This window comes from Kogia breviceps, chromosome 1 (assembly GCF_026419965.1).
Source record: "Kogia breviceps isolate mKogBre1 chromosome 1, mKogBre1 haplotype 1, whole genome shotgun sequence".
Lineage (NCBI taxonomy): Eukaryota > Metazoa > Chordata > Mammalia > Artiodactyla > Physeteridae > Kogia > Kogia breviceps.
This window is the reverse complement of record NC_081310.1, coordinates 86,621,837-86,647,323: the sequence shown is the minus strand read 5'-3', so window position 1 is coordinate 86,647,323 and position 25,487 is coordinate 86,621,837. Positions and strand designations below refer to the sequence as shown.

Here is a 25,487-nt window from a genome sequence, read left to right as displayed (position 1 = left end):
TAGAAACAACTAGTGTATTGATTTGGGGAGGAGAGAAGGGGTGCAGATGGGAAGTGGGAGGAACGGGGCTCCTTAGTGTTTTGCCAAAATTCACTGCCACACACCCTCCACCCTTCCTCCTCTGTGGTGGGGCCCCAGCAGGCTCTCCCCTTTTCTAGTCAGCCTCCCTCTCCCTCCTCCTCTACATCCACTTGACCTCGACCTCCAGTGACTGGGCAGAGCCCACCCCTGGCTCTGAAGCTGGGTGACGGCAGGCTCATTCTAACCTTTCTTCACCCTCCTTCTCCCTCCCATCTCATTCCCATCTCTTGTCTAAATAACATACAGAAAAAGCAAGCACAGCTGGTACCTGGGAGAATCAAGTCATCCCGGGGCTGGGGGCAGGGGGGAACTGGGGGTGGGGCAGGCGGAGGAGCCTCAGCCAGGTGTAATGGAACGACGGGGGATGGCCCAGGGTCCTGGCTCAGCCCTACTCCCTCGGAGGCTGGCGGAGAAGACTCCACACCTGCCTCTCAGGCACCATGTCACAGGGTCCCCGGGATGGGGGCAGCAGGCAGGGCAGAAAAGCAAAAACTAGGCTCTGTAAAAAGCATCCCTTTCCCTTGGCTCCCTCTTTGGTTTTAAGGCAGATATGGAGTTTCCCAGAAGCAGGGAAAAAAAGAGGGGGATTGAGATAGATGTGCTTTTTGGGGGGGCTTATGTTTTTCCTTCAGTATAAAACCACTGTAGAAAATAACTTCTCTTAGAAAAAAACAAAAACATAGAAGAAAAAACAAAGGGGAATTTTTCTTTGGCTTTAAGCCCCTTCCCAGGAGGGGCAGGGCAGGGGTGGGCATGAGGTGAGGAGGAAGCAGGAAGCCTCCGCCCCCATCCCTGCTTGGCAGGTCCCAGATTACATGATGCTGCAGTTCTGGGGGCTCTAAGAGAGAAGAGAGAAGGGGAGAGTTGTGAGCAGCAGCACCTGGCCCATACCCTCCCTCCCCTTACCCCCCGCCCCGCCCCTGCCCTCCAATCTGGGGCTCAGACAGGAGGGGCAGGACGCGGGAGCGATCGTCTAGGATCTTGGGGCTTCGGGGAGGAGGCTCCCACTCCCCCGGGCTGCGGAAGAGAAGGCTCTCCCCCCACAGGGCCACCCTAATCCTCAGGGACCAGGGCCCCCTGCCTGTGGGGGTGTGGAGGCAGAGGGACAACTCACCTGGGTTCGGGGTCTGGAGTTGCCCAGCAGGTAGGAGCGGGTGACCAGGCTGTCCCCGAAGCTGCCACCCCCACTGCCCCCCACACTGCGGTAGCTGCGAGTGACTGTGACACTGGACGCGGAGGAGCCAGAGGAGATGGATCCGCCCACCTGGGCTCCCGAGCTGCTGGCAGACGCCTTGTCTGCAGGCTGCCCGCACGTCCCGCACAGCACGGTGCGCGAGCGCAGGTTGTACTCGGCGGGGTCCCCCGAGCTGCTGCCGTGGGAGCCCTGAGGAGGGAGACAAGGCTCAGGCCTGACGGCGAGTCTGAGACTGACTGCTCAGGCCCAACACCCAGGCTCCGCGCTCCTGCAGGCTCCCAGTTGCCAGGCGGGAAGGTGGGGTTCTGCGCTCAAGTAACCTAACCTAACCTAACAGTGGGTGAGCGATAGGGCTTAGGCGGCCGGGGCTGGGAAGGGAGCACACGAGAGGGCACAGGGTCAGGAAGACTTGGGGACAGAAGATGGAGAATGGGAGTTGTGGCTTTGACTCTGTCCTAGCTATTCTGAGCTTAAGAGGGAAAGGAGAGAGAGTGTGCAAGCTTGTAGAGCAGCGGGCATGCAAAATTCATTGGGAAGTGGGGTGGGTGAGAGAGACCGTTCTCCCAGGAAACACGGGGGAGATGAGAGGCCATGCAGGTGACAGGAATGGGGAGGAGACAAGAAGGGAGATGCATGCAACAGAAATTGGGGGAGAGAGGCAGGGCTGGGTGCCCCACATCTGTCCTCCCATCCCTGTCCCAGGAGACAAATCCAGACCCTTGTCCACTGCTCCCATGGGAAGACTGACTCCATGGCATCAGAAAGTTCCACTCCCTTCCTTACCAGAGTAGGGAACCCAGACACCTGGGTTCCCTGTTCAAGGTATAGGGAGGAGAGAGAAGAAAAGCCAGGGCAGCAAGTGAAGTTCCAAAACATTCTTTAATGAAAAGATTTTGGGGGCACGGGGAGGCCAGGGAGAGGCTGTCCCCAGGCCTGGCTGGGTGCCCCAGCGTGGGCTTGGCCTCAGCGGCGGCTGCCACTCACGTGGTGGTGATGGAGCAGGTCATCTCCATCCTCATCCTCGTCATCGTCAACCATAGTCACTGAGCGCACCAGCTTGCGCATGGCCACCTCCTGCCGGGGATACGAGAGCCCCAGGGGTTAGGGGCTCAGGGCCAGGGGAGGAGTGTGCAGCATACCCAACCCAGTGACCACCTAAGAACCTTCGAGTGGTCTGCCCTTTGTCCAGCCTGCTGTTTACTCTGTCCTCTGTGGTACTGGAGCTAAGGAACTTGTTTCTACCCCAGGGTGACACTGTCAAACTCTCTGGGTAGGAACATGGTCTGCCTTAACAATCCTCACGGTCTAACCTCCACCCCTCCTGCTGCTGGGGGAGGCACCTTTGGTGGAGAGTTTGGGGCCTGGGACTGCACAGGAGAGCTGGGAGAAAGTGGCCCTGAATTGGCCCCTTTGGGTTGGGGGCAGCTGGCTCCTACTTTGGCCGTGAGGGGAGCTTTGTCCAGTAAGAGGCCAGTCTGCAGCATACTCACTTCCCCAGTGGAGTTGATGAGAGCCGTGCGCAGGCTGTTTCCACAGCCCCAGGTGTTCTGTGCCTTCCATACCAAGTCGGTAGGGGGGCTATGGGTGGCCCCAGCTCCTGAAGCCCAGATCTGGGGGAGGGAGAATTAGAGAAGGGTGCTCACTCCAGCACTCCCATCCTCAGGCCAACCCATGCCCACCCAAGGCCACCCCAGAGTCCCAAACACCCTGCCACTCACCGTCACCACCTGACCAGCCTTCAGAGTGAACTTTGGCGGGAAGCGGTAGGTCAGGAGGGGATCATCTCCATTCTGGCGCTTGATCTGCCAGTTGCCCATGGACTGGTCCTGCCAGGGAGAGAAGGGGAAGGTTGGGGGAGGCTTGTTCAGGCTCTTGGGTTTATCTCACTCTATTCCGCCCCTCACTGCCTTCCCCCTCAAGGATAAATAATAGCTACATCTATGGGCTCTTATGCTGTGCCAAACACACTCAGTACTTTCATTTTCCCAAGAATTCAAAGGGTTAGGGACTATTATTATGCCCATTTTACAGATGAGGAAACCGATGCTCTGAGAGGTTAAACAAATTGTGGACAGTCTCACCGCCACCGATGAGTCCCGGAGCCAGGACTGGAACCAGAGTGTGGAGGAGATACCCACACTGCCCTGGTCTGCCTCTGATGGGAGGAACAGCCCTCCCCGCAAACTCCACCCCTTCACTTTCCAGGTTTTCTCCCTAACCCGGATGCACTCTCTTAGACCCAACCTGGGGGACTACCTCATTGGACTTGTTGCGCAGGCGAACGAACTTGCCCTCCTCATCCACCTCCTCCACGGCCACACGCCCGCTGGTGCGAGCATGCTGGGAGAAGCTGCTACGGCTCTCAGTGGACTCCAGCTTGCGCTTTTTGGTGATGCTGCCCCCACTCTGTGTCTGGGACGAGTGGGAGGAGGCCCGGCCGCGGCTGCGCTGCGAGGTGGGGCTGGGGGACAGGCGTAGCCTGCAGAAGGGGAGACAGGGTGGGGGGCCTAGTCAAGGCCAGTGGCAGGCCGGAGGCGGCCACTAGTACCTCCCCATCTCCCGCACAGCCCACCTCTCCTCCTCGCCCTCCAGGAGCTTGCGGTAGGCGTGGATCTCCATGTCCAGGGCCAGCTTGATGTCCAGCAGCTCCTGGTACTCGTCCAGCTGCTGTTGCATCCTTGCCCGCATTTCCGCCATCTCCCTCTCCTTGTCCGCCAGCAGCCGCCGGCTGGTGTCCCGCTCACGGGCCAGCGAGTCCTCCAGGTCCCGCAGCTTTGCTTCCTTGGCCGCCAGCTGGGTGATGGGGGGCAGGGGTCTGATGAGCTCCCAAGGGTCCCAAGTACGGAGACGTTAAGGGGCAGGGGACACCCAGCTATCCTCCCCAGGATCTCCTTTTATGGCTCTAATGTGGCCTCGCCTGGCTGGCGACGACTGGGGAGTCCTCAATATCCAACTGAAATCTCTTAATCTGAGGCTAGAACCTACTTCCTCTGCCACAAGTGGCACAGCCAGCTAGAAGAATACTGATGCTTTTAAAACCTCACACTGGGTCTCGTGGCAGATCTATGAGTTAGGGAGGATGAGGATGATCTCCATATTCAAATGGGAAAACCAAGGCTCTGAGAAGCAAAGGTCTTATAGGCGAGATAAGAGGTAGTCCTAGAACAGCAAACAGGTCATCTGACTCCAAATCCTAGGTTTCTTACTCAGCCCATGGTCCTGGGGGCATGTTCTGTCCACTACCCTCCCCTCCTCAGGACTTCCAACCGACTAATGGGGGAGGGGCGGGGTGGGGGCATCACCTGTTTCTGGAGCTGGCTGAGCTGGGCAGAGAGGCTGTCGATGCGGACACGGGACTGCTGCAGCTCCTCGTGGGCGGCCCCCACCAGGTTGCTGTTCCTCTCGGCTGACTGCCTGGCATTATCCAGCTGGAGGGGAGGACACAGGGTTAGGGCTGCAGTGACCAAAGGCGGGAGGGACCTGAGAAGGGCATCACTGCTGCAGCCTCAGGTCCTGGGTACCCTGAGCTCCTGCTACCGTCCTCCTGATCTCCCACAGGACATCTCAGGGTGGGCGGGTGGAGGGCTGCTGGGGGCAGAGGCAGCAAGGGAGCCACGGGAGAATAAGCACCTTGGCAGAATAGGTCTTCTCCAGTTCCTTCTTGTACTGTTCCACCTGGTCCTCATGCTGGGCCCGAAGCTCCTGCAGGGCATCCGCCAGCCGGCTCTCAAACTCACGCTGCTTCCCATTATCAATCTCCACCAGGCGCGTCTCATGGCGGCGCTTGGTCTCACGAAGCTCCTGGAAGGGTTGGACCCAGGAACCAAAATCAGAACTAGTCCTTCAAGGATGAAACCCAAGTTCCCGGCCCAGTCCTAACCCTGAATGGAGTCACTGTAAAGCCCCACTTTAACCTGGGGGCTGGCCACCCCACAACTCCCCATCCACTAGTACAAAGGAGTCAGGCAGGGAGCTCTGCACACAGCTAACCCCCCAGCCCCAGCTCTGACATCTGTCACCACCCAGCCCTGGTCCTCTGGTCTGCAGGACACAGTTCCCACCTCGCTGTAGATGTTCTTCTGGAAGTCCAGCTCCTCCTTCAGCGTCTGCAGCCTGTTCTCAGCATCTACCCGCCGCAGCATCTCATCCTGAAGTTGCTTCTTGGCCTCACCCAGGGCTGCCTCGAGCTGAGAGGAAGCGGGCAGAGGTCAGGGAGAGGGATCATAGGACGTCAGAGCTGGAAGGAAGCTGAGAAGTGGGCTGCGTCCAGCACATCCTTTTATATGTGCAGAAACAGGTCCAGGGGAGTGAGAGCCTTGGATACCCACAAAGGTAATAATATATTTATTCCCTCACAGTAATGACTCTGGGTAGGTACTGTGCTAAGAAAAAAAAAAGACAGTGCCTCCTTTCTCTGGCACAACATAGCAATTGTTATAAAGGAAGTATGTCCAGAGTACAGAAGGAATATGAGGGAAGAAACCAAAGTGTGCCTGGGGTGGTAGAGGGGGCTTCCGGGAAGGCCTCCAAGAGGCTGAGATCTGAAGGACAGGTGAGTGGGGCAGACAGGAGCCAAGTGCAAAGGCACAGAGGGATGAAGGCACACATGAGCACTTCAGGATCTCCAGAAGGCTCAGTACTGCTGAAGCCTGAAGGACAGGGCTCAGGGGGTAGAGTGACAGCACAGGTGGCCAGACTGGAAGGCAGGGGCTTGATCATGGAGAGACGCGCCCTTATCTGCCATGAAACGATCCTCTGAAGCTCGAGCAGGGGAGCACCTGTCTTAGATCTTCATCTTAGAAAGCACAAGCTGGGCAGTGCAGCTGGGAAGGGCTGGGGGCAGGACCTGGGAGGAGAATGGCCCAGCGTTGGTTTTCTTGTCAACCTGCTGGCTTCTCCTGGTCTCTCCACGGTGTACCGTGGCGGCAGGGCCTGGGAGGGAAGAGAGCCCAGGACAGAAGCTTGGCGACTGTCTCTAGTCCTGGCCCTGCTCTGAGCAGATGTGGCTATGAAATTGGGGACAAGCCAGCTTCTTTGATTCTGTTCCTTAGCTTGTAACATGAGAGATTAGAGGCTAGAATAGATAGCAAAGTGTTTTGAAAGTAAAGACCATCGTATACATGCTGAGCACTGAGAACATGCATCCGTATGTGATCGACCATCAGCTACCGATCAGGGCTCTGTGGACAGTCTACATCCTCTCCTGCCTCCCAGAGAGGTCATGGCTCTCTATAGCAGGTCCAAACTGGGAGGGATCCAGGGCCAGGCACAATTCATTGCAAAGTTAAATGGAAATGGCTTGTGGATTCTTTTAAATTCACCGTGCTAGACACCATGGGCAGCAAAGGAGGACGCAATATGGTCTGGATGGGTGCAATGATGGTAGGACATAGGAATGGCTCTGATGCCATGTGACAGGTCAGACCGGGCACCTCCTGAGGGGGCCTGGGGTGGAAGAGTGAGTGTGCATTTGGCAGGGGAGAGGGGGACAGGTGTCAGGTGGCATCACAGGCAGGCCTCACCTTGGCCACTTGCCCCCGCAGGTCATGTAGCTCGCCCTCCAGCGTGCGTTTCTCACTGAGAGCAGTGCTCAGTGCGGCCTCCTTGGAGTTGAGCAGAGCCTCCAGGTCCTTGAGCCGGGCCTGGGCAGCCATCAAGTCTCCCTCCTTCTTGGTATTGCTAAAGAAGCCCGGGAAGAGTGGGTTTAAGAGGAGGAGTCCGTGTTCTTAGAGAGAGCCAGGTTCCCCAGGGAGAGAGAGAAGTCAGGTTCTGGGAGGTCAGCTGTGGGGCCTGGCTCTGCTATCCCTCAAACTGCCAGGGGAGGGCATCCTTGGCTTTGGTTTGTTTGCATCTGCCTGCCTCTGGGGCTGGACTCCCACTTCCCGAAAGGTCCCCAAAACCCCCTTCCTGCTTCTCCACCCTTCCCATGACTCAGTGCTCAGGAACGTGCCTGGGGCCAAGGGCAAAGCTCAATCCCGTGAGATGAATGCTTTTCCCTCTCTCCCCTCCCATTCCTTCCCAAAGAGACAGAGCCACCTTTGTCTCCTGCCCCTTCCCACAGAGGGCCTTAACCTTCCCCCTCGACTCCACCCACCTTCCATTCAGACAAGCCTCCTTCCCTGCGGGTACCCAGACAGCCAGGCTCCTAGGCCTTGGGTCTGTGTGTCCCTAACACTTATCAGTTTGAGACCTAAAGGTGTCTGTCACCTCGCCTAGTCCCTTTTACACACCAGGGACTGCTGGGAGGGAAAGTCTGGTTAAGGCTCAGGGAGACCTGGGATGAGGACAACCAGGCATGGTACTGACACTTCCCTTTCTCAGACCCAGTCTGGGTCCCCTGATCTGGACAGAGAACAGGGATTCCAGCCTCCCTCCCTCTGGGCCTCATCAGAGCATGAGAATGCTGAGCCTGACACATCGACCACAGGCCTCAGCATCTGGCTCCAGATGTGAGCCCCCAGGTCTCCAGGTCCATCTGGGTTCCAGCCTTGAACCTCCCCACTCCTCAAACTGGGTAAAGCTTTAGTTAGAACCAACCAAATAGCGGTTGCCTCTGCCACCTCCCTTCCCTTTCTGGGCCGCTGATGATTTTTGCTGGAGAGTGACCTAGAGAAATAGAGGGATCCTATTTTCTTAAAGACCTCTGGGGAACCCAAGAACTTTTCAGTTGTAATGATCCCTTCAGCAATGCGTGGTGAGAGAAACCACTAGACCCAGGGAGTGGAAGGAAAGAGCCAAGGGGCCTGGTCCCAGCTGCCATCTGTAACTCATCAGACTTCAAGCATGAACCCACCATGGCAGATGGAAAAAAGGAAAACCAAACGTGGGCAGGGGGAAAAATTTCTATCCTGGAAAGGAGAAAAGTGGCCCTGCCAACATTTTTCTCCTGCCACCAAAGCCCTCAGCTCCAGGAGACCCAACAATTCACTGTGAAGCAGGATGGAGAAGGGTAGACTGGAGGCAGCTCTGGAGGGAGGGTTCGAGACTGAGATGGTGTTCTCCTGCCACCAGCTTAGATTTCAAATAGGAGCCACCTCCCCTCCAACTGGGCTCCACTGGGAGGAGGACAGAGCAATGACCAGACAGGCAAGGGAAGGACCCGAAGACCTGGGGGGAGCACCCCCAGCCTGCATGCTTGCTTTGTCCAGGCCTCTGGCCACATCTCAGAACAAGCTGTTTAATGCAACAGTGTCTGTCTCCTGTGAAAAGAGGCCCTTCCAGATCTGGAGGATGTCTCCCCTCCTCCGTCTCAGCCAGAAAAGCTAAAAATAAAGTCAAAACCCAGCTCAGGTTTTGGCTGCCATCCGGCCCAGCCCCTGGCTGGGAGCATAGCCCCAACTTTCCATGACTTCAGAACTTTTCCGAAGCTGAGGCAGCTGCAGTGGGAGGAGGGAAAAAGAAGAAAAACCGCTGGTAAAGCGAAGCAATGCAGCAGACATAGATTCCGAGCCCCTTGGGCTGACTCCAAGGTTGGCAGGGACTTCCCAGCCAAGAGGCCTCTCTACCCTGCAGGCTAACGGCTGCAGCTGGCCATCCTGGGAGGCTCTCAGAATTCAGAGAACTAGAAGGAGCTGAGCATATGTTCAGCTTGACCCCCTCCTTGTACAGATGAGGAAACTGAGGCACAGATGAGGAAGGTGAGTGACCCAGTGTCAAGCACAGCAAGCAGCTATGGGGACTGGCGGGGGGGGGGCAGTCACAGTCAATTCTGGCTGCTGATCAAGACTCCTCCCCCTCCCCACCCTCCTCCCCCTCCGCCTCCCCCTCCTCCTAAGCCACAGTTCTAGAGAGAGCAGAGAAGCCAGCAGGAGAAAGAGGGCTCCCAGATCCAGCCAGCCTGAGCTGGGAGAAGCAGGAAGGAGTGCCATGATGCTTTCGGAAGGCATCTCAAGGGTGTCTCTTCCTTAGTCCCGCCTCCCTGGCCTCTTCAGACACCAGAAGAGGAACTTCAGAAGTTCTCCCTAGAAATACCTTTCCTGTGGCAGTGCAACGCAGCACTGCGTTGCTGCACGGTCCCTGTCCTCGGGGGCTCACACAGCTTGACAACTGCAGGATTTTGTCCTTCAGTATAACCTCTTCAGTTCCTACTGCTCCCAAAGGTGGGGTGGTAGTAATACTAATATTAATACTAATATTAATACTAATACTCAGGCTAATACTAATAATCATATAATGACAGCAAACACACCTAATTGCGTACAAGACACTGCTCTAAATATAATATTAACTCACTTAATCTCCACAGCTTCCCTACTGAGATAGGTGCTAATACTACATAAGTGAGGAAACAGGCACAGAGAGCTACGTCCAGGGTCCCTCCAGGGTCCCACAGCAAGTCGGGAGCAGAGCTGGAAATCACTGATGTACTGCTCCACCTCCCGTGCTATAATGGCCTCCAGAGAAATTAAGGGGGCGATCTTCCTTCCCCTCCTGGAGGCTTTGATTAGCGCTTAAAAGACATGCGATAGGCTTCCCTGGTGGCGCAGTGGTTGAGAATCCGCCTGCCAATGCAGGGGACACGGGTTCGTGCCCCGGTCTGGGAAGATCCCATATGCCGCGGAGCGGCTGGGCCCGTGAGCCATGGCCGCTGAGCCTGCGCGTCCGGAGCCTGTGCTCCGCAACGGGAGAGGCCACAGCAGTGAGAGGCCCGCGTACCACAAAATAAATAAATAAATAAATAAATAAAAATAAAAAAAGACATGCGATAAAAGGACTAAGACACACCCTGCAGATGAGGGAAACCCCAAGCAAAGAGAGGGAAGCAAGGAAGAGCCTTTGTGGTTTTCTCAGCCGTGTTTGGGGAGCTCCCCTCTGTGGAGAAGCAGCTGCTATCACCCATGGGCTCATGACTCAGACTTCAGGAGCTCTGTGGCCAGGGAGCTACAAGCACCCCCCAAGAGACGGCTGGGGGTGGCAGCGCGGAACCCAGTGCATCTCCAGCCTCTTCCCCAGTCTTGCCTGACCACCAGCTCCAAATGCCATTTCTTCCCTAGTTGGGGTCTTCAGCCCTAGCAGGGACCCCAAGCATACACACTGGCCAGGCGTTCAGCCCCAGAGTGGTGCTGCTGCCGGTGCCTGAGTCCACTGGGGGTTGGCGGTGGGAAAGCCGGGCACATGCTGACTGCTGCCCCACAGCTAGGGCAGGGAGGACAGGGTGGGGCAGGCAAGGGGAGCTGGAAGGGTGGGGAGCTGGAAGGGTGGGAACCAGGGGCTCCACAGGTGACTCATCCTCAAGCACACAATACCCTGGCAGGGGTTGGGAAATCCTCTGGTGCTCACAGGGGAGACCCTGGCTTTACCCACGTCCTGCCCCAGGCCCCGTGCCATGACAGTCAGTGGGTTGCTGGCTTCTCCCTCCCATCCACCAGGCTCCTCCCACACAGGAGTGGCTCCATCCCAGCAGGCTCATGAGGCAAGAAGGGCTGGGCATCCTGTTTCTAACTCTTCCCACGTCTGGCATATCTGATCGCAGAAGGAGGGACGAGTGGGGTGGGGGAGGGCAGGGGAGCAGAGAGGAAAAGAATAAGGTAGAAATGAGACCTGGGAGCTGGCGCGTGTGGCCCCAGACTGAGGCTCTGTTACGCTGAGGCTGGCTGGTGGGACAGGGAAGCCAGGCTCCAGGGCCACTGCAGGCCAGGACTCTGGGGGTTGCCTGGAGGGGTGGGGGCGGGGGGAGAAAGGCACGCAGCACAGCAAAGGGGCTGAGGTGGGCACTGGGCCAGGCGCTGACCCGCCCGCTGAGTCACCCTCCTCAGCCCAGCTCGGATGCCAGATATGGAGGCCAGGGCCAGCCGCAGGCCTGTTTGGGCCCGCTTGCTGGGAGCAACTTGCTAGGCCCCGAGGGAGAGGCCCCCATTTCCTCCGCTGAGCTGAGGAAGAGACAAGGGGAGCAGCGACAACGACAACGGGCTGGGGCTAAAAGTTAGATGTGGGAGGGGCAGATGGCCAAGGGGGCGGTGGAGGAGCCGACCAGCCCAGCCGGGGCTCCCTCAGACCCTCCCCTGTCCCCCTCACTGGCCACGCCCCAGCCTCACCGGCCCTCCGAGTTCCCCATCGCTGAGGGTCGACGGGAGGAGGGGGAGGGGAGGCAGGCGCACAAAGGGCCCTGAGCCCCAGAGCGTCTCCTGCCTCACAGGAAAGAGCGCCCCCTGTGGCTGGGCAGGGCAGAGCAGGGCTGGGGGCAGAGCAGTGAGTCCCAGCCCTCCTGCTTTGGCGAGAGTTCTCCCTTCTCCTCCCAAGGGTCTAGACCTCTGCCCAGGCTGACTCCCTGCCAGGTGATGGGGCGTCTCTAACGGCCACCCCAAGCCGGCGGCACGTTCCTCCTTTTGTTCCAGCAACTCCCCCCACTGAAATGTATCCTTCCCTCCCTCCACCTATCCAAATCCACGCCCCCACCTCCGTTTGAGCCCCGCCTCAGCCCTGCGCCTCCAGATCCAGTCCCAGCCCTCTCTCCTCTTCCAAGTGCGTTCAGCTGTTGTTTTATCTGCTGGTTTATTCTCTTTCCAGTAATAAGTGTGTCTCGGGGCTTTTTCTGTATGTCCCCAAATGCCCTGAGACTAGGAGGAGCTCAAGGCTTCTGGGGGACCGCCTCCTGGACCAACTCCTGCCCTTCTACAGATGGGGAAACCGAGGCCTGGAGAAGAGCAGCCTCAGACCCCAAAACCCTGCCCACCCGGTCACCTGAGGACACTCACAACAGATGGAGACAGACACAGAAAATGGCATGACACACACAGGGGACGCAGAAAGTAGACAGAGACACCCAGGGAGAGAGCCTGGAAGACACTTCGACTTCTGCTCAATTGCTGGGAGCCACCGCAGTCTGAGAGTGATGATACAGAGACCTAGTGAAACAGCCCTCAAACATCAGCTACTTCCACAGCTGTGTGTGGAGCCATGAAATTCAACGGTCCCCCACCCCCAAAAGTAACCACTGCTTGGGTTCTTGGCTGGTCTGTGGGTCTGCCATCACTTTCAGGTATGGGCAGGACGTGGATAGGCTGGGACATCTGGTTCCCCACTCTGGCATTCAAGGCACCAGCCCTCTCTGGAAAGGAGACCTTGAAGAGAGGAACTGAGGGGGGCAGGTGTTCCAGGGACTTAGAATTCCCTTGAGCCTCCCCGAAACGCCACCCTGTGAAGTTCTGAATGTCTTGCCCCTGGAAAGCACATGGTAGAGGTCGACCCCCAGTATGTGGGTGCATGGGCCTCCCCACGCAGGCACATGCACCCACAGCAGGCACGTCTCTGCTTCCGCACGCCTCCCTTGGGCGTGACACCTGCCACATATGCTCGGGGTCTGAGGGTCCCCAGATCCCCTTCCAGAGCCACCAGGCTCCCAGCTGTCTTCGCTCCAGACAAAGCCAGGTCTAATTCCAAGCAGAGGGAGGGTTGGAATGGGGGAACTGGTGCTGAGAAGGGGGACAGGAGGCCTGTTGACATGTTCAGACCCAACTCCAGCAGAGGCGGTGGGACTGGCAGGGGGCCAGGCCTGAGTCACAGCTGCTGGGTGTATCAACGTGGCATTGTGCAGAGGCAGGAGAGGCCTGCAGCCAGAGGCCAGGGCGCTGGGGTCCTGGACAACAAGCAGCGGGCTTCCTGACCAACCGCTCCCTCCAGGTCCCGTGCTAAACTCCACTTTCCTTCTTCCTGGCCTGTTTCTCCAGAAATTATTCCTGTGTTGTCATCAAAATGCAGGGCTGAGGCCTGGGGATAGACCAAAAGAAGTGGGGGCATGGAGGGGAGACGCAAGGCCTGGGAAGAGGTAGGATGTCCTGTGGGTGGGAGGGAGGGAGGCCACTGGCCATAAGGTGGGACATTTAGGGGATCCCGACAAGAAGGTGACTCAGCAGTCCCTTCTTAGGATGTATTAACCTTCCGCCTGGTGGCTCATGGTTATTAACCCTGACAACAGCGGGAAGGGGGTGGGAGCCGCACCCCAAGCTGGAGAGAGGAAGTGGGGGAGGGCCGAGGAGTTCTGGTACCACTGCATTCCAACTCCAGCCTGGGAAGATGCAATGCTCTCTCCCAGCCAGCAGAGGGTGGCAGCGTTGGAGCTTCCGGAGGAGGAAGGGGGTGCCTTGGCAATCCCAAACAGCCCCCTCTCAACTGCCCAGGTCTGGGACCCTTGAAATTAAGGGTCTCTAACTCCCCTGAGCCAGTCCCTAAAGGGACTCCTGTGTTCTGCTCCCCTCCATCTGTCCCTCATCTGATTCAGGCCCTCATCCCTCTTGCTGCCACTCAACAAGAACACCCATCACAGTTTTCAATAAAAGGCCATCCCTCTGCCTTTTCTTCTCTGACTGGACAAGTTCAGGGTCTCCCGTCCACTCTCTACTCTGCCCTCTACCATGACTCAGCTCCTCCGCCGGGCCTGGGATTCCAGCCAGAATTATTCCTGGTTTCAACAGGCAGGATTCAAGCTTCCTCTCCCACAAATGGGCAGGGGGAGCTCCTGCCCCCCCACCCTGCCCCGCCTCCTTCCCAAACTGTCCCCTTCCTTGAGAGATTGTTAAGGGCCAAGACTTCCTCACAGCCCAGCCTCAGGTTGCGGGTGCAGGAACGGTAGAAGGGGGGCAGTTCAAGGTCACCCCTGCACCTTCCTCTGATTCCAGGCTCATGCTGTCTAATCCTGGCCAGCACTAAGGTAACAGTCCTGCCTGCCCCAGAGCCTCCCTTCTTCCCCAACACAGGTCCATGGGACTCTCCCTCTCCTGCATGATACAGCCTACGTGACAGGTCCTGAAGGGAGACACATGAAAAACGTAGTGTCCTTTCCTACTAGCAGTAAAAACAAAGCATAAGCAAGGATATAATGCCATAATAGTTAACCATTTCTCACAAACTTTCTCTGAGAAAGAGAGGAGGGTGTTAGGATTTTTAATTCCAAGCTTGTGGGAAATATTTCTATTGTCAATAGCTTTGGTTATTAATTATATTCGATTTTCATACTTATAACGTGGTATTTTAGAGGACTGTTTTCTCACTTTGTGTGTCATTGTACTACTCTGGAACCGGAGGGATCTCTGGAGACCTTCTGCCCTAACCCCTTTCTTTTATAGCTAGGGAAATCCAGAGATGGGGGGTGATTTGCTCAAGGTCACACAGCAATTTAGCAGCAGGGCCAAGCCTAGAACTAAGGACACCAAGGGCCAGGGCTGTTTCTGCTACCTCCTGCTACATTTTGTTGGTGGACCACCTTGCCTCTTGTTAAGCAGTAGGAGATACTGCAACCTTCCCCAAAGAACCTCTTTCCCGCTATCTCCAAGAATATTAGAGCTTGGCCCATGTCATCTTCAGTACACAGGGTGGGGCTCAGGGAGGTGAGAATGGAATGAACTGCCCTGGGCCTCTGAGCCAGACCTGGTCTTGCCTGCTGCAGCTGCTAGAGGTGGTCAGGGGCTGGGGAGGAGAGAGGCAAGGGAGGGGGAACAGAGGGCACAGTTGGTAGGTAAAGGCATCCCCTACCAGTTGTCCCCACAGCTGTCCCTGCCTTCAGCCCTGACACTGAGCTACTGAATCACTCGGGGTGGGACTGGGAGTGGGGACAATGAGCACGACCCATGCAAGAGTAAGTCTCAGATTCCTGGAAGCCAGGGGATGTGCTGGGCTGGGGGCATCAACCGTGGGAAGGCAATCAGGGGCCCTGGCAGAAATTACTGTCTTTCTTGTTTCTCCTGGGCTCCTTAAGTACTTACTGCTCAGCCCTGAGGGTTAGCTGTACCTTCTTCTTTCCCTTTGAATAAGAATGTGGACTTCAGGGTGGGGGCGGGGGAAGAGATGACATCAGGAGCTCCCTCAGGTGAGGACTGGGGCCCAGGTACCCTCGAAGGCCTCCATCCCCTCCATCCCCTCCATCCGTTATCCTTAAGTATCTGCCAAAGGGCACAGTCTCCTGCAGATCCAGGTAGATAATTCCCATGATAAGTCCCAAGACAGTCTCAAGACAGGAATCACCAGCCTCCCTGAGCTCTGTCTCATGATCCATGGCCTGGCAGGGCCCTGGGTCTTCCCAGGTATGGGATGTGGCAAAGGCTATTGATCATGTGTTAACAGGCCCTGCGGGACAGCAGAACATTAAGACAACACTGGTCCCAGAGCAGAATCTCCAGACTGCAGGAGTGCGCCTCAGTCATCCCAACCCGCCTTCCAGATCCTCCAGCTTGTCCCCTAAGCTAGAGAAGTAAGGTTTAATGGTAACGAGCACATAACTAAGAATCATAAGGCCTGTGCTCAAGTCCTGACCTGTCACTCCCTTGCTGTGTGACATGGCACAAGCCTCTACACCTCTCTGGCTTTTGCTTTTCTTATCCTGATGAGAGCCTGGATGAACCTGGGCCTGGCAGGTCCCCTGCCTGTCCCAACCAGGGCCACAAAAGGCGGGCAATTCAGGAAGTCGTCGAGCACCCAGGCCTTGTCTGCGGGGGAAGAGACGCTTCTGCTTTGTGGGGCTGGGATCTCCCCACTTCTGACTCAGCCTTCCTCCACCAGTTCCACATGGGAAGACAGACCCTGGCACCATCCCACAGCCCAAGCCCATAACTCTAGACTCAACTCTAGAACTACTTGTGCATACTGCCTGTCAGGAGTCCCGGTTCCAGACCACCACCAAAACAACCTTAGGAAGGAGATAGGAAAGGATCCCAGGATGCAGTGGGGAACGGGGGAGCAGAAGAGGCAGACATTCAGGCCCCCACCCCTCCCTTTAAGACATCTTCTGTCTCCACCCTGTCTCTTGCAGTCTCCTGTAAAGCCACCAGGGTGGGAGGTGGGGGCAGCATCTGAGTCATCCACCCAGCTGTCCTGCTTGGGGTGGGGCCTAGTTCCAAGGCTGGGCCCCAGGCAGGCCTTCCCTGAAGGTTTTAACCTCCTCATTCTTCCCGCACTTAGGTGTCCAAATCCCTGGGGTTCCAGAATTGAGAGGATGTGTGTATGTGTTGGGGTAGTGTTTCTGCTTGCAGCCTGTAACCCAGCCTGATGAGAGGGTGCCCCAAACCCCTGGGTGTGGTCAAGGTACCCAAGCTGGGTCAGGAATCCCCACAAGATCTTACAGACAGCTCTGCATCCCAACCCAAAGCCTGGCCCTGAACTCTGAGCTCTAACTAAACATTAAACCAGGCAACACCTTCTCTCTAGGCTTTAGTGGGAGGAGTTAGGACAATGCCTTTCTTCCTCTCCCAAATTCTTCACTCTACTCCGCACCTCACCCTGAGCACAGCAGATGTCAAAGGGAGCAACAAATCCTTGCTCCTCCCACTGGGGACATAGAACAGGACAGAAACCCCAATCTGAGCCCTCTTTGTCTCCACCCTGCCTCCCATCAGCCTAGGATCCAGGTGTGCAAACCCGCCCCCCCTTTTCCGGAAGCCCAGCCTCCCCAGCCAGGATGAGTGGGGGAGAGGAGAGGCAGGTGGCTAAATATAACAAGTACACACACCACCCCCGGCCCTGCCCCAAGTGCGTGCACACCCGCCTGGTGTCCCAGGCCCGGACAGCTGCACCAGGAGGCAGAGGAGACAGACTGGCGTGGCTGGGTTAGCGAGAGACCATAGACTCCACTTGTTCTGTTTCCTGATCAATGCCTTCCCCAGAAAAAGATCTGCTAACAATGCCCTTCACAGGGATCTGCAAGGTAGTAGTTTGGTAGTTGAGTGGACTAGTTTAGAACACTAATTCTCTGGGACTCCCCTTAGCTTGCCTCCTGTCTGTCCTGCTAAATAAGTTATTCCTATCACTAATGGACAATGACAGAAGTGATCCCTTTCAACAGAAATAAAGTCACCCTGAGTTCCCTGGTGGCCTAGTGGTTAGGATTCTGGGCTTTCATTGCCATGGCCCTGGTTCGATCCCTGGTCTGGCCGGGGAACTGAGATCCCCACAAGCCACAGCCAGAGTGGGGGGCGGCAGGCAAGTCACCCTGCCTCTCCACACAATTTCAATTTCCATCTAATCTTCACAAGGGGATGATGGATCTGCCACACCCACCATGCCTGGGGCTAGGGGCTCACGAAGGGGTATAAAGAGCACAGAATACACAGAGGTTCTGAGAAGAGCATGAGTCTGGAGAAGATGATACCAAGGGAAAGAAGGAAAGTCAAACCATACCCCACCCCAACCAGGGATCTCCAAGCACCTTTAGTGCTCTTTGGCTGAGGTCTTCATAGAAAACAAATTCTTGGGGAGCTGTAGAGGGCCTAAACTTCCCAGCTCCAAAGGCCTTTTTAGAAAAGAGGGAGGAGCCAAGTAGGGTGCGGTAGAGTTGGGCAGGGATGGGTAAGGTAGGAGTGGCCTGAAGCTTCCAACGGCTGGATTTCAAAAATGTCACTGTATTCTGGTAGTTGAACAAGGCAAAGAACAACAACAACAAAAAGTCAGCGGCTGAGAGGACGGGCCAGAGCAAAGGCTGCTCAGCTTGGCTGGGAAAATGAAAGCGGCTCACCCCAAGGAGGGAGGAAGGGAGCGACAAGCCCCCAACCCTCTAAGACTCCAGGCAGAGGGTGAGGGTGGGATGGGGGGAGGTGGGGAAGGGGGGAGGCAGACCTGGGCATAGCACAACTTCCTGAGCTGGGAGCCTCTGCCCTCTGTCTCCCTCCCTCCCTTGCATTCCTGGGCCAAGCAGGCCAAGGGCTGTGAGAGCTGTGGGGAAGCTGCTCTCCTGGAGCTCTTTGGTGGGCCTGTCAGAGTCCAGGGAAGGTCCCAGACATGTAGGGAGTGAAGGAGAGCTTCCCAACTCTTAGAGAGAACCCAGGTAAGGGTAGTGCCGAGGGGGCCATCGCCATGCCCCTGCAGGGGAAAAAGGGGATCACCCTGCTTTGGTGACCTCTCTCCAGCACCACTGGACATCTGCCAGCTTGGGAGCTCTGTCTTAGTGGGTGTCATGTGTTCAGAGACAGGCTGGGCAAAGTTGGCACAGTGCCAAGCCTGCCAAGAAAGTTCTAACAGGACCCTTTCACCCACTCCAAAGTGTCCTGTGTGCCCAGATTTCTTAGACCTGGCAGGGCCAGTTCCGCTTTGCCCAAGAATCTCCCCCAGGCCCCAAATGACTGGTAAATCCCACCCTGACAGAATGTGGACCTGCCACCAGCCCCTACTTGGCCCTGCTGCCCGCGCCATTACCTTATATATCCCACCCTCTCCCAGAAACCCCTCCCTTCTCTGTCCTGTCTTGACAATTTCCCTTGGCACTGCCAGTCACCCGCTGGGGGCGGTTCCGGTGAGGGAGGAGACTATAACGCAAAGTTATCAGCCGCCTGGAGCTCGGCAAGGGCGACAGTCCGCCCGCCCTCTCTGCGCCTCTCCCGGCCCCACGCCGCCACCTGGGCGCACTCACCGTGCCTTGAGCTCCTTGAACTCCTCGCGCACTTTGCTCAGCTCCAGCTGCAGGCGGGCGCGCTCCTTGGCCACCGAGTCGAGGGTCTTGCGGGCATCCCCGAGCTCTGCCTCGTAGGCGGCCTTGATGCCGGACACCTCGCGGCTGACCACCTCCTCAGACTCGGTGATGCGAAGGCGCAGACCTGCGTTCTCCGTCTCCAGCGAGCGCACACGGTCGATGTAGACAGCCAAGCGATCATTGAGCTCCTGCAGGTCCTCCTTCTCCTGCAGCCGGGTGATGCGGGTGGGCGACAGCGGAGTGGAGCTGGCCTGCGCCCCAGTGCGGGTGGCGCGCCGCTGGGACGGGGTCTCCATGGCCGGCAGGGTGGCAACGCTGCCCACGGGGCAGAGGTCCCGAGAAGGGCAAGGGGCTCGGGCCGAAGGACAGAGACTGCTCGGGGTGGGAGCGCGCCGGCCGGCTGACTGGCTCTCGTCTGGTTCCTGGCAGGCGTGGGGATCTGGGCCAGGCGCTGTCTGACCTCTGGATCTGGGCTGGCCGGTATGGATGCGGCGCTCCCGCGAACACTCTGAGTCACCGGCGCCCAAGCATAGGCTCTAATAGGTCTAGGGAATGGGAGGAGGGGCCATTGCTCTTAAAGGGGCCGTCGCATACCCACGGGGGTTTGGTGGGGGCGGGAGGGGTGAGGACCACCCGGCGGTGGTGGCGGAGTAGGGCTCCACCCTCTGTCGCGCACCCCCGCGTGCCCGAGGCTTAGCTGAAGCTCGCGTCTAGGTCCCTAACTGCTCAGCACTCCAAGCTGCAAGCTTGCCCCCACTGCCTCAGGCCTTCGGGGGTAGAGGGCAGAGCCAAGGGGTGAGGGTGGGTGGGCAAAGGGCGGGGGAGAGAGGGAAAGTGGGTGTAAAGCAAGGGAGGGTGCCAGGCAGGCAGATCCAGGAAAGTAGGGGGAGGGCTAAGGCTGGTGCCCATCAGGGTGACTCACTCTTCTTCCACCACTGGCTCCCCCTTTCCTCCCCATAGTGATAGTGAGTCACCCCTTCCCCACCACCACAACCACCCGCCCCCCCCCCCCCGCACATGTGGGCAGTCCATTCAAAGCTGCATCTCAGGATGCCAGGGTGGGGTGGGGAAGAATGCCTGGGTTCCCTGGGGTAGTTGGAGGGAGGGCTGCAGCAAAGTTCTGGATCCTGAGTTCCTTTTACACCCTCAAACTTGGGGTGGGGACCAGGAGTTTGGAGTCGCTCTTTTCCTATCTTCTGCCCCAATTTAATCTGCCTTCAAAACCAACCATTGGGTCTTAGACCCAAGGAACAAGCCACAGGCCCCAGAGAAGGCCAAGAATTGGAGCCAGGCACTGCCCATCTCCTGCCCCTTTCCTTTGGATTCAAGCAATTGGAAAAAGAGCCTGCCTTGGGTTCCTCCCCCTTCAGTCCCTTTCTACTCTTCACCCCACCCCACCAACTCCAGGGCTGTACTTATTTTTTTTTCCAGGACTGTACTTATTTTAATGGATAATTTAAAACAGATACCAGAGCTGTGCATGCATTCATCACATTGCCAGGACACCAGGTCCCAGATTTTTGTGGTTCCCAGAGGGGCCTGAAAGGGAGAGCAGGGCTGGGGGATGGACAGCCAATGTTGGGTCTCTATCCTGGTTTCAGCCAGAGAAGGGGTGGTGGGAGGTAGGGACAGCAAAGACTCCCACAACCTTGCTGGCTGCAGGGCCAGCACTGCACTTATCTCTACCTTCCTCTCTGGCCAGGTCTGCTTTGCCACTGGCTCTGGGGAAGGGCCAGGCCTTCTCACAAAACAGGATCACCCAAGTCCCCAGGCTTCCCCACCCCAGGCTCTGGAGCTTCCATCCTCAGGACTCACCAAAGACCCCTTTAATCAGCCTTCTACTCCCCTCCCGTTATCCTGGCCCTGGCCCCACCAACCATCTTATCCTAAGAGGTGGCAGTGGCTGAGGCTCCAGAACCCATGTGCTTTCCTGCCCTCCCCCTGTGGCCTCTACAGCTTATTCTCTGATGAGCAACGGGGGAAATTAAATTATGTTGCTGACTCCTACAGCTCCAGGATATCAGGATACACGAGACAAGCAGAGCTGGACAGGTCCTCTGTTCTGGGTTCTGGAGCTGGCTTCAGAGGGACAAAGGCCTGGAGTGGGATTAAGGCAGGGACTCTTGAGTATTCAGGGAGAGGAACCGGGAAGTGGATGCTTAGGTTCCCATCTCTAGGGGGGTGGCTGGCAGTGTGGTGAGTATCCAGAATGCACCCAGTTGAGGGACTCAGGATATGGCTTCCCCTTCTTGCAGCCCTCTCCCCCAGGGCATGGCACTCACCTTCAGCTTCCCAGACAAAACAAAAAGCCTCGTTCTGTTTCTCCCTCTTGTACTCTCCAAACCAAAAGCAGAGGCGGGGTGGGTGTGCCAATGCAACGTGTGGGACACTGGCTGTTCCCACTGCCTTAGCCCCCACTCCACTGAGTGCCCCCCCTCCCAAGTCCCCGCCTGGCCTGGCTTCCCCTCCAGGCTGGGGAAGCAAAACCACACTTAACCCTTCCTAGCCCAGACCTCCCCATCTTTGGAGAAAAGAGGCAGGAGAAAGAAGGGGGGAACTCACCCTAAATTTCACTCTAGGTCCTTTCCAAAGGGTCCCCCCCACCTCACCACCACCACAATGGCCTCAATCCTAAATGTGAACTTCGAAGGGACTTTATCTTGAATATTCAATCCTAACTCTGAATCCCAAATGTCATCATCTGCTCTCTTGCTGCCAGGTGTAGATCACCAGTCCCAGAAGAAGCAGGAGAAAGCAGGGAAGGTCAGGTCCAGAGGAGCAGAGCCTGCTGGGTGTGAGGGTTGGGGGGAGTTGTGACTGGGTGGAGACCAGGTTCCAATCTTATCTCCCACTTGCTATGTGATGACAGGTCTGCTACTGAATTCTCTGGGCCTCAGTTCCCTCATCTGTAACATGGGTAGTGTGGCTACCAAAGACACAGGGGTTGAGCTACTATGTTTGCTCTCAAGGGAGTTGCCCACTTGTAGGGAAGACAGAGGGAAAGGCAAAACCAAGCACAAGTGGTTAAAGAGCAGCATAGAACCCTTAACTGGATAATGAATTCCAAATGGATCCCAGAAGCTGGGAGCTGGAACATTAATAAGTGATATCAGAATATAGTTGTTGAGTCCAAGGGGTGGTTTGGGCAGTGGAGGGGCACTTGTCTTGAAGACCAATGACCTTGGAGGGGGACCCTCCTCTGTTCCCATAGCATCCTGGGCCTTTCTCTGATCCTGCCTCTCAAAAGTGCTGTGAGAGACAGGAGGGACCAAATCCTGGCCATCTGTGTCCCTAACATTTGGCCCAGAGCCTGGCATACAGGAGGTGTTCAGTGTTTCTTTTTTTTCTTTTAGTGTTTCTTAAATGAACAAATGCATCTGGTCCTGCCACTTTTTCAGGTGACTGACTTTAGGCAAGTTATTTCTTTTCTTTCAGCCTCAGTTTCCCCATTGCAGCATGGGGATGCTGCAATGATTAAGTAACATACATTTAGAAGGAGGCTCCTTGGAGGAGGTAGATTTCGGGCTTTACAGAAACGCCTTATACATAGTGAATTCACTCATCCAACAAACATTTATTGAACACCTACTGTGTGCCAGGCACAGTGAATAAAACAGACAAAAATCCCTACCCTCATGGAGCTGACATCCTAGTGGAGGGAGATGATCCATAAATAAAAGACAAAATTATAGTTTGTTAGAAGGTGGTTAAGTGCTATGAAAATAAAATATAAAGTGGGATAATGCTCAACAAACTGGCTAACTTACACTTTGACGCTCTTTATAGTTGCATGTTTTCACATACATTCTCAATTTCATTTCACAAAACCACCTTATGGGCTGGAGATTATCTCCGTTTCACAGCTGAGGCTGACTTTCCCAAAACTAAACAGTAATAGGCCGAGCTCAGAACTTGGACGAGGCAGCCAGGTCCAGGACTTCACTATCTTATGCCACTTTGGCAGGGATGTGTGGGAGGAGTAGGGGTGGACTGGTGCAGGGAGGAAGTCTGTGTAGAGGTGCTGAAGCGGGAAAGAGCTGAGGAGGGTGCACAGCTGAGCTGAGCAGGGAGACACTAGAGGTGAGGCAGGAAAGTGTGGGAGGAAAGTCAGGACCAGGACCAGAGAAGGGGGAGATGGAGGCAGCTGCCTGGTTCAGGGATGGGGACTGCGAGAGATGTTTCTTGCTGCTTGATAAGCCTGGGGTCAAGAAGGAGAGAAGGGGACTTCTGTGGAGGTACAGTGGTTAAGACTCCACACTTCCAATGCAGGTGGTCCAGGTTCGATCCCTGATCAAGGAACAAGGTCCTGCCTGCCACAACTAAAAGAGCCCACATGCCGCAACTAAAGATCCTCTACGCAGCAACGAAGATCCCGCGTGCCGCAATTAAGACCCGGCACAGCCAAATATATAAATAATTTTTTTTTAAAAAAGTCTTCAGATAGTGCTGTGGGGCAAAATCACCTCCAGTTGAGAACCACTTATCTAAGATCATATGGTAAGTAGCAGAACTGGGATTGCAATACAGGTGGACCTGACTCTGAAAGCCAAGCACTTACCCACCAGGTTATAATCCTGGACAGGTAGGAGTGAGAGAGAGGAGGATTCAAATGGGTCCTAGGCCACTGGGGAGACAGTTATACTCCCCCATAGGGGTGGGAAGAGGTAACTCTTTGGAGGAGGGTCTAGGGAGTGGGGGCTGATTTGGAGAGTCAAGGCCATGGTTTGAGGATCCCTTTACAGTGAGTTCTTGAGGGAGGGACCCTGTCTTATTCATTCTTTGATCACAGGGTCTGGTACTAAACACCTGTTGAGCTGCTGAGTCACTTGTGCACAGGTGATTATTATAACCTTGAGAGTGGAAGGACTTGCCTGTTCTTTAAGGGGCTGCCATGTACCAGGCACTGGGCTAGGGGCTGTGTGTGGGGTGATCCCACTTAATCTTCACCTTAGCCTTATGAGGGAGGTATTATTATCTGCATTTTATCAATATATACCAAAACCCCAAAACTCCGAGAGGTTGACTAATTGACCTAAGGTAGCCCAGCTGACTAGACTGCCTTCTTCCTACCCAGACTCAGCTAGATGGAATGATGCAGGTTCAGGGCAATTAGCTTAGCTTAGTTCAGCCAGGAAGGCCCTTAGAAGGAGCGTGTGTTTGACAGCCGTTTGGAAAGACAGAGAACCCCTCATTCGAATGAAATCTCACCCAAAAAGCCCAAGATACTAAATGACAGAGGCAGAGCCTCTCTAGTAGGGAGATTTGGGGACCCCTGCCTGGTGATCCCTTGTGCCTCTCCCAAGAGGCCCCCAGGGCTCTGGGGAATAAGCCCCTCTCTTTACAAGTGGCTTCTAAGGCCAGAGGAGGAAAGATTTGCCCAGGGTCACTCAGAACCCCCGAAATAGCACTCTGACCCCGTCGCATGCTATCACAGGAGACAGGACAGCACCCTGGACCTATTTGAGGGACCTAATCCACCTCAAGAGACCGGCATTAACGTCACTGTGACGTAGGGGTGCTGGCTGCTAAGCCAGAGCGTGGTTCTTTTCCTTCAGGGTTCCAGCCTGGCCAGAAGGGGCTGCTGGATGATGGACAGATAACTAACCCTTTACACCTCATACCTGGCTGGGCAGGTCTCCCAGGTGTGATCCTTTCACAATTGATTACTACCCCAACCCTCGCCAACCTCTTAGAGATGCAAAAAGCAAACACCATTACCCCCATCATACAGATCAGGAGATTGAGGCTTGGCCAGGTTAACTGATTTGCTCAATCCCACGCAGCCGACAAGTGTCAGAAGCAGGCCCCAAACCCCAGGTGTCTGCCTCCAGGTTGACTACATCCCACCTCTTTTTAGCCCAGGCCCTGAGGAGACCAATCCAACAGCAAAATCCGGAGAGTCTGCCGGGGAGGTCCTGCCCAACATTCCAAACCCCCTCCCCCTCCCAACTGGGCCAAGAGGGCCGCCCCACCTGTGAGCCTCAGGTTTCCGGAACGGTCACAGTACCCACCACAATTCACAATACTGCCACAGTACACACCAGACTAGGGCGCAAAGAGGAATTCGGCAGTGACATCGTCCTCTCTCCTCTCCATCCCCCAGCTACGGCCCCTCCCCACCTGGTGAGGGTGGGGGAGGGGAGGTAGGAGTGAGGAGGGGCGGGGCACCGGAGACATGGGTGGAGCCATGTGGAGCGGCAGATCAGTTGGGGCGGTAGTGTGGGTTGTCGGGCGCCTACTGGGTTGTTCCTCCCTTCACCGCCCCGCCCGGGCCCGGAGGCGGGCAGTGCTGACGGCTGGTGCTGACGCAGGCGCCTGCGTGTGGGCGGCTGCCTGTGAGTCTGTGTGTGTCTCTGTGTGTGTGGTTGCTGGGGCCTCCCGGGTCTCCTAAATGGGGGTTTCCTCTCCCTGTTGCCAAGGAAACAAACAGAAGCTCCACAACTCCAGGACTGGGGCTGGAGAAAAGGGTCCCCAAGCCCTGCACACCCCTACACTTGCAGAAAGTGAGGTAGAAAAGGATTCCCTGTCCCCCTCCCCTCATCCACGTGAGGACCAAACGTTACCAAATGTGGGGCCTGAAACTGGAGTGGCCACCTGTCCTGTTTGCAGAGCACTGAGGAGTTTCCTAAGACAAGGGACAAGGGACTTGCGGTGCTCAAACCAGGACAATTCCTGGCAAACCGGACAATCGGTCTCCCTAAGTGTTCATCCAATTTTTGTGGGGAGGCTTTATTTTTAAAATATGAGAATATCTTTTACAGATTTTACACAGAAATGTGACCACATGCAAACATGGGCAGGCTCCTCTGAGGGTCCTGGAAA

General features: G+C 56.2%; 1 protein-coding gene across 2 annotated transcripts; it reads right to left on the bottom strand.

Annotated features, from left to right (window-relative positions):
• LMNA (lamin A/C) lies at positions 1 to 24,842 on the bottom strand. 2 transcript variants are annotated; one of them, XM_067038112.1, is made up of 13 exons: positions 24,707 to 24,842; positions 18,606 to 19,210; positions 6,799 to 6,955; positions 5,338 to 5,463; positions 4,907 to 5,077; positions 4,579 to 4,704; positions 3,849 to 4,069; positions 3,533 to 3,755; positions 2,995 to 3,102; positions 2,767 to 2,886; positions 2,261 to 2,350; positions 1,196 to 1,465; positions 1 to 919 (listed from the first exon to the last, which is right to left on the bottom strand). In XM_067038112.1, the coding sequence occupies exons 2-13, from the start codon at positions 18,959 to 18,961 to the stop codon at positions 893 to 895; spliced, it is 1,995 nt and encodes a 664-aa protein (XP_066894213.1). In that variant the 5' UTR covers positions 18,962 to 19,210; positions 24,707 to 24,842; the 3' UTR covers positions 1 to 892. The 2 variants fall into 2 exon arrangements, with proteins under 2 accessions (XP_066894213.1, XP_058910978.1); XM_059054995.2 differs by lacking the exon at positions 24,707 to 24,842 and having other exon boundaries at positions 18,606 to 19,436.
• Positions 24,843 to 25,487: the final 645 nt, after the last annotated feature.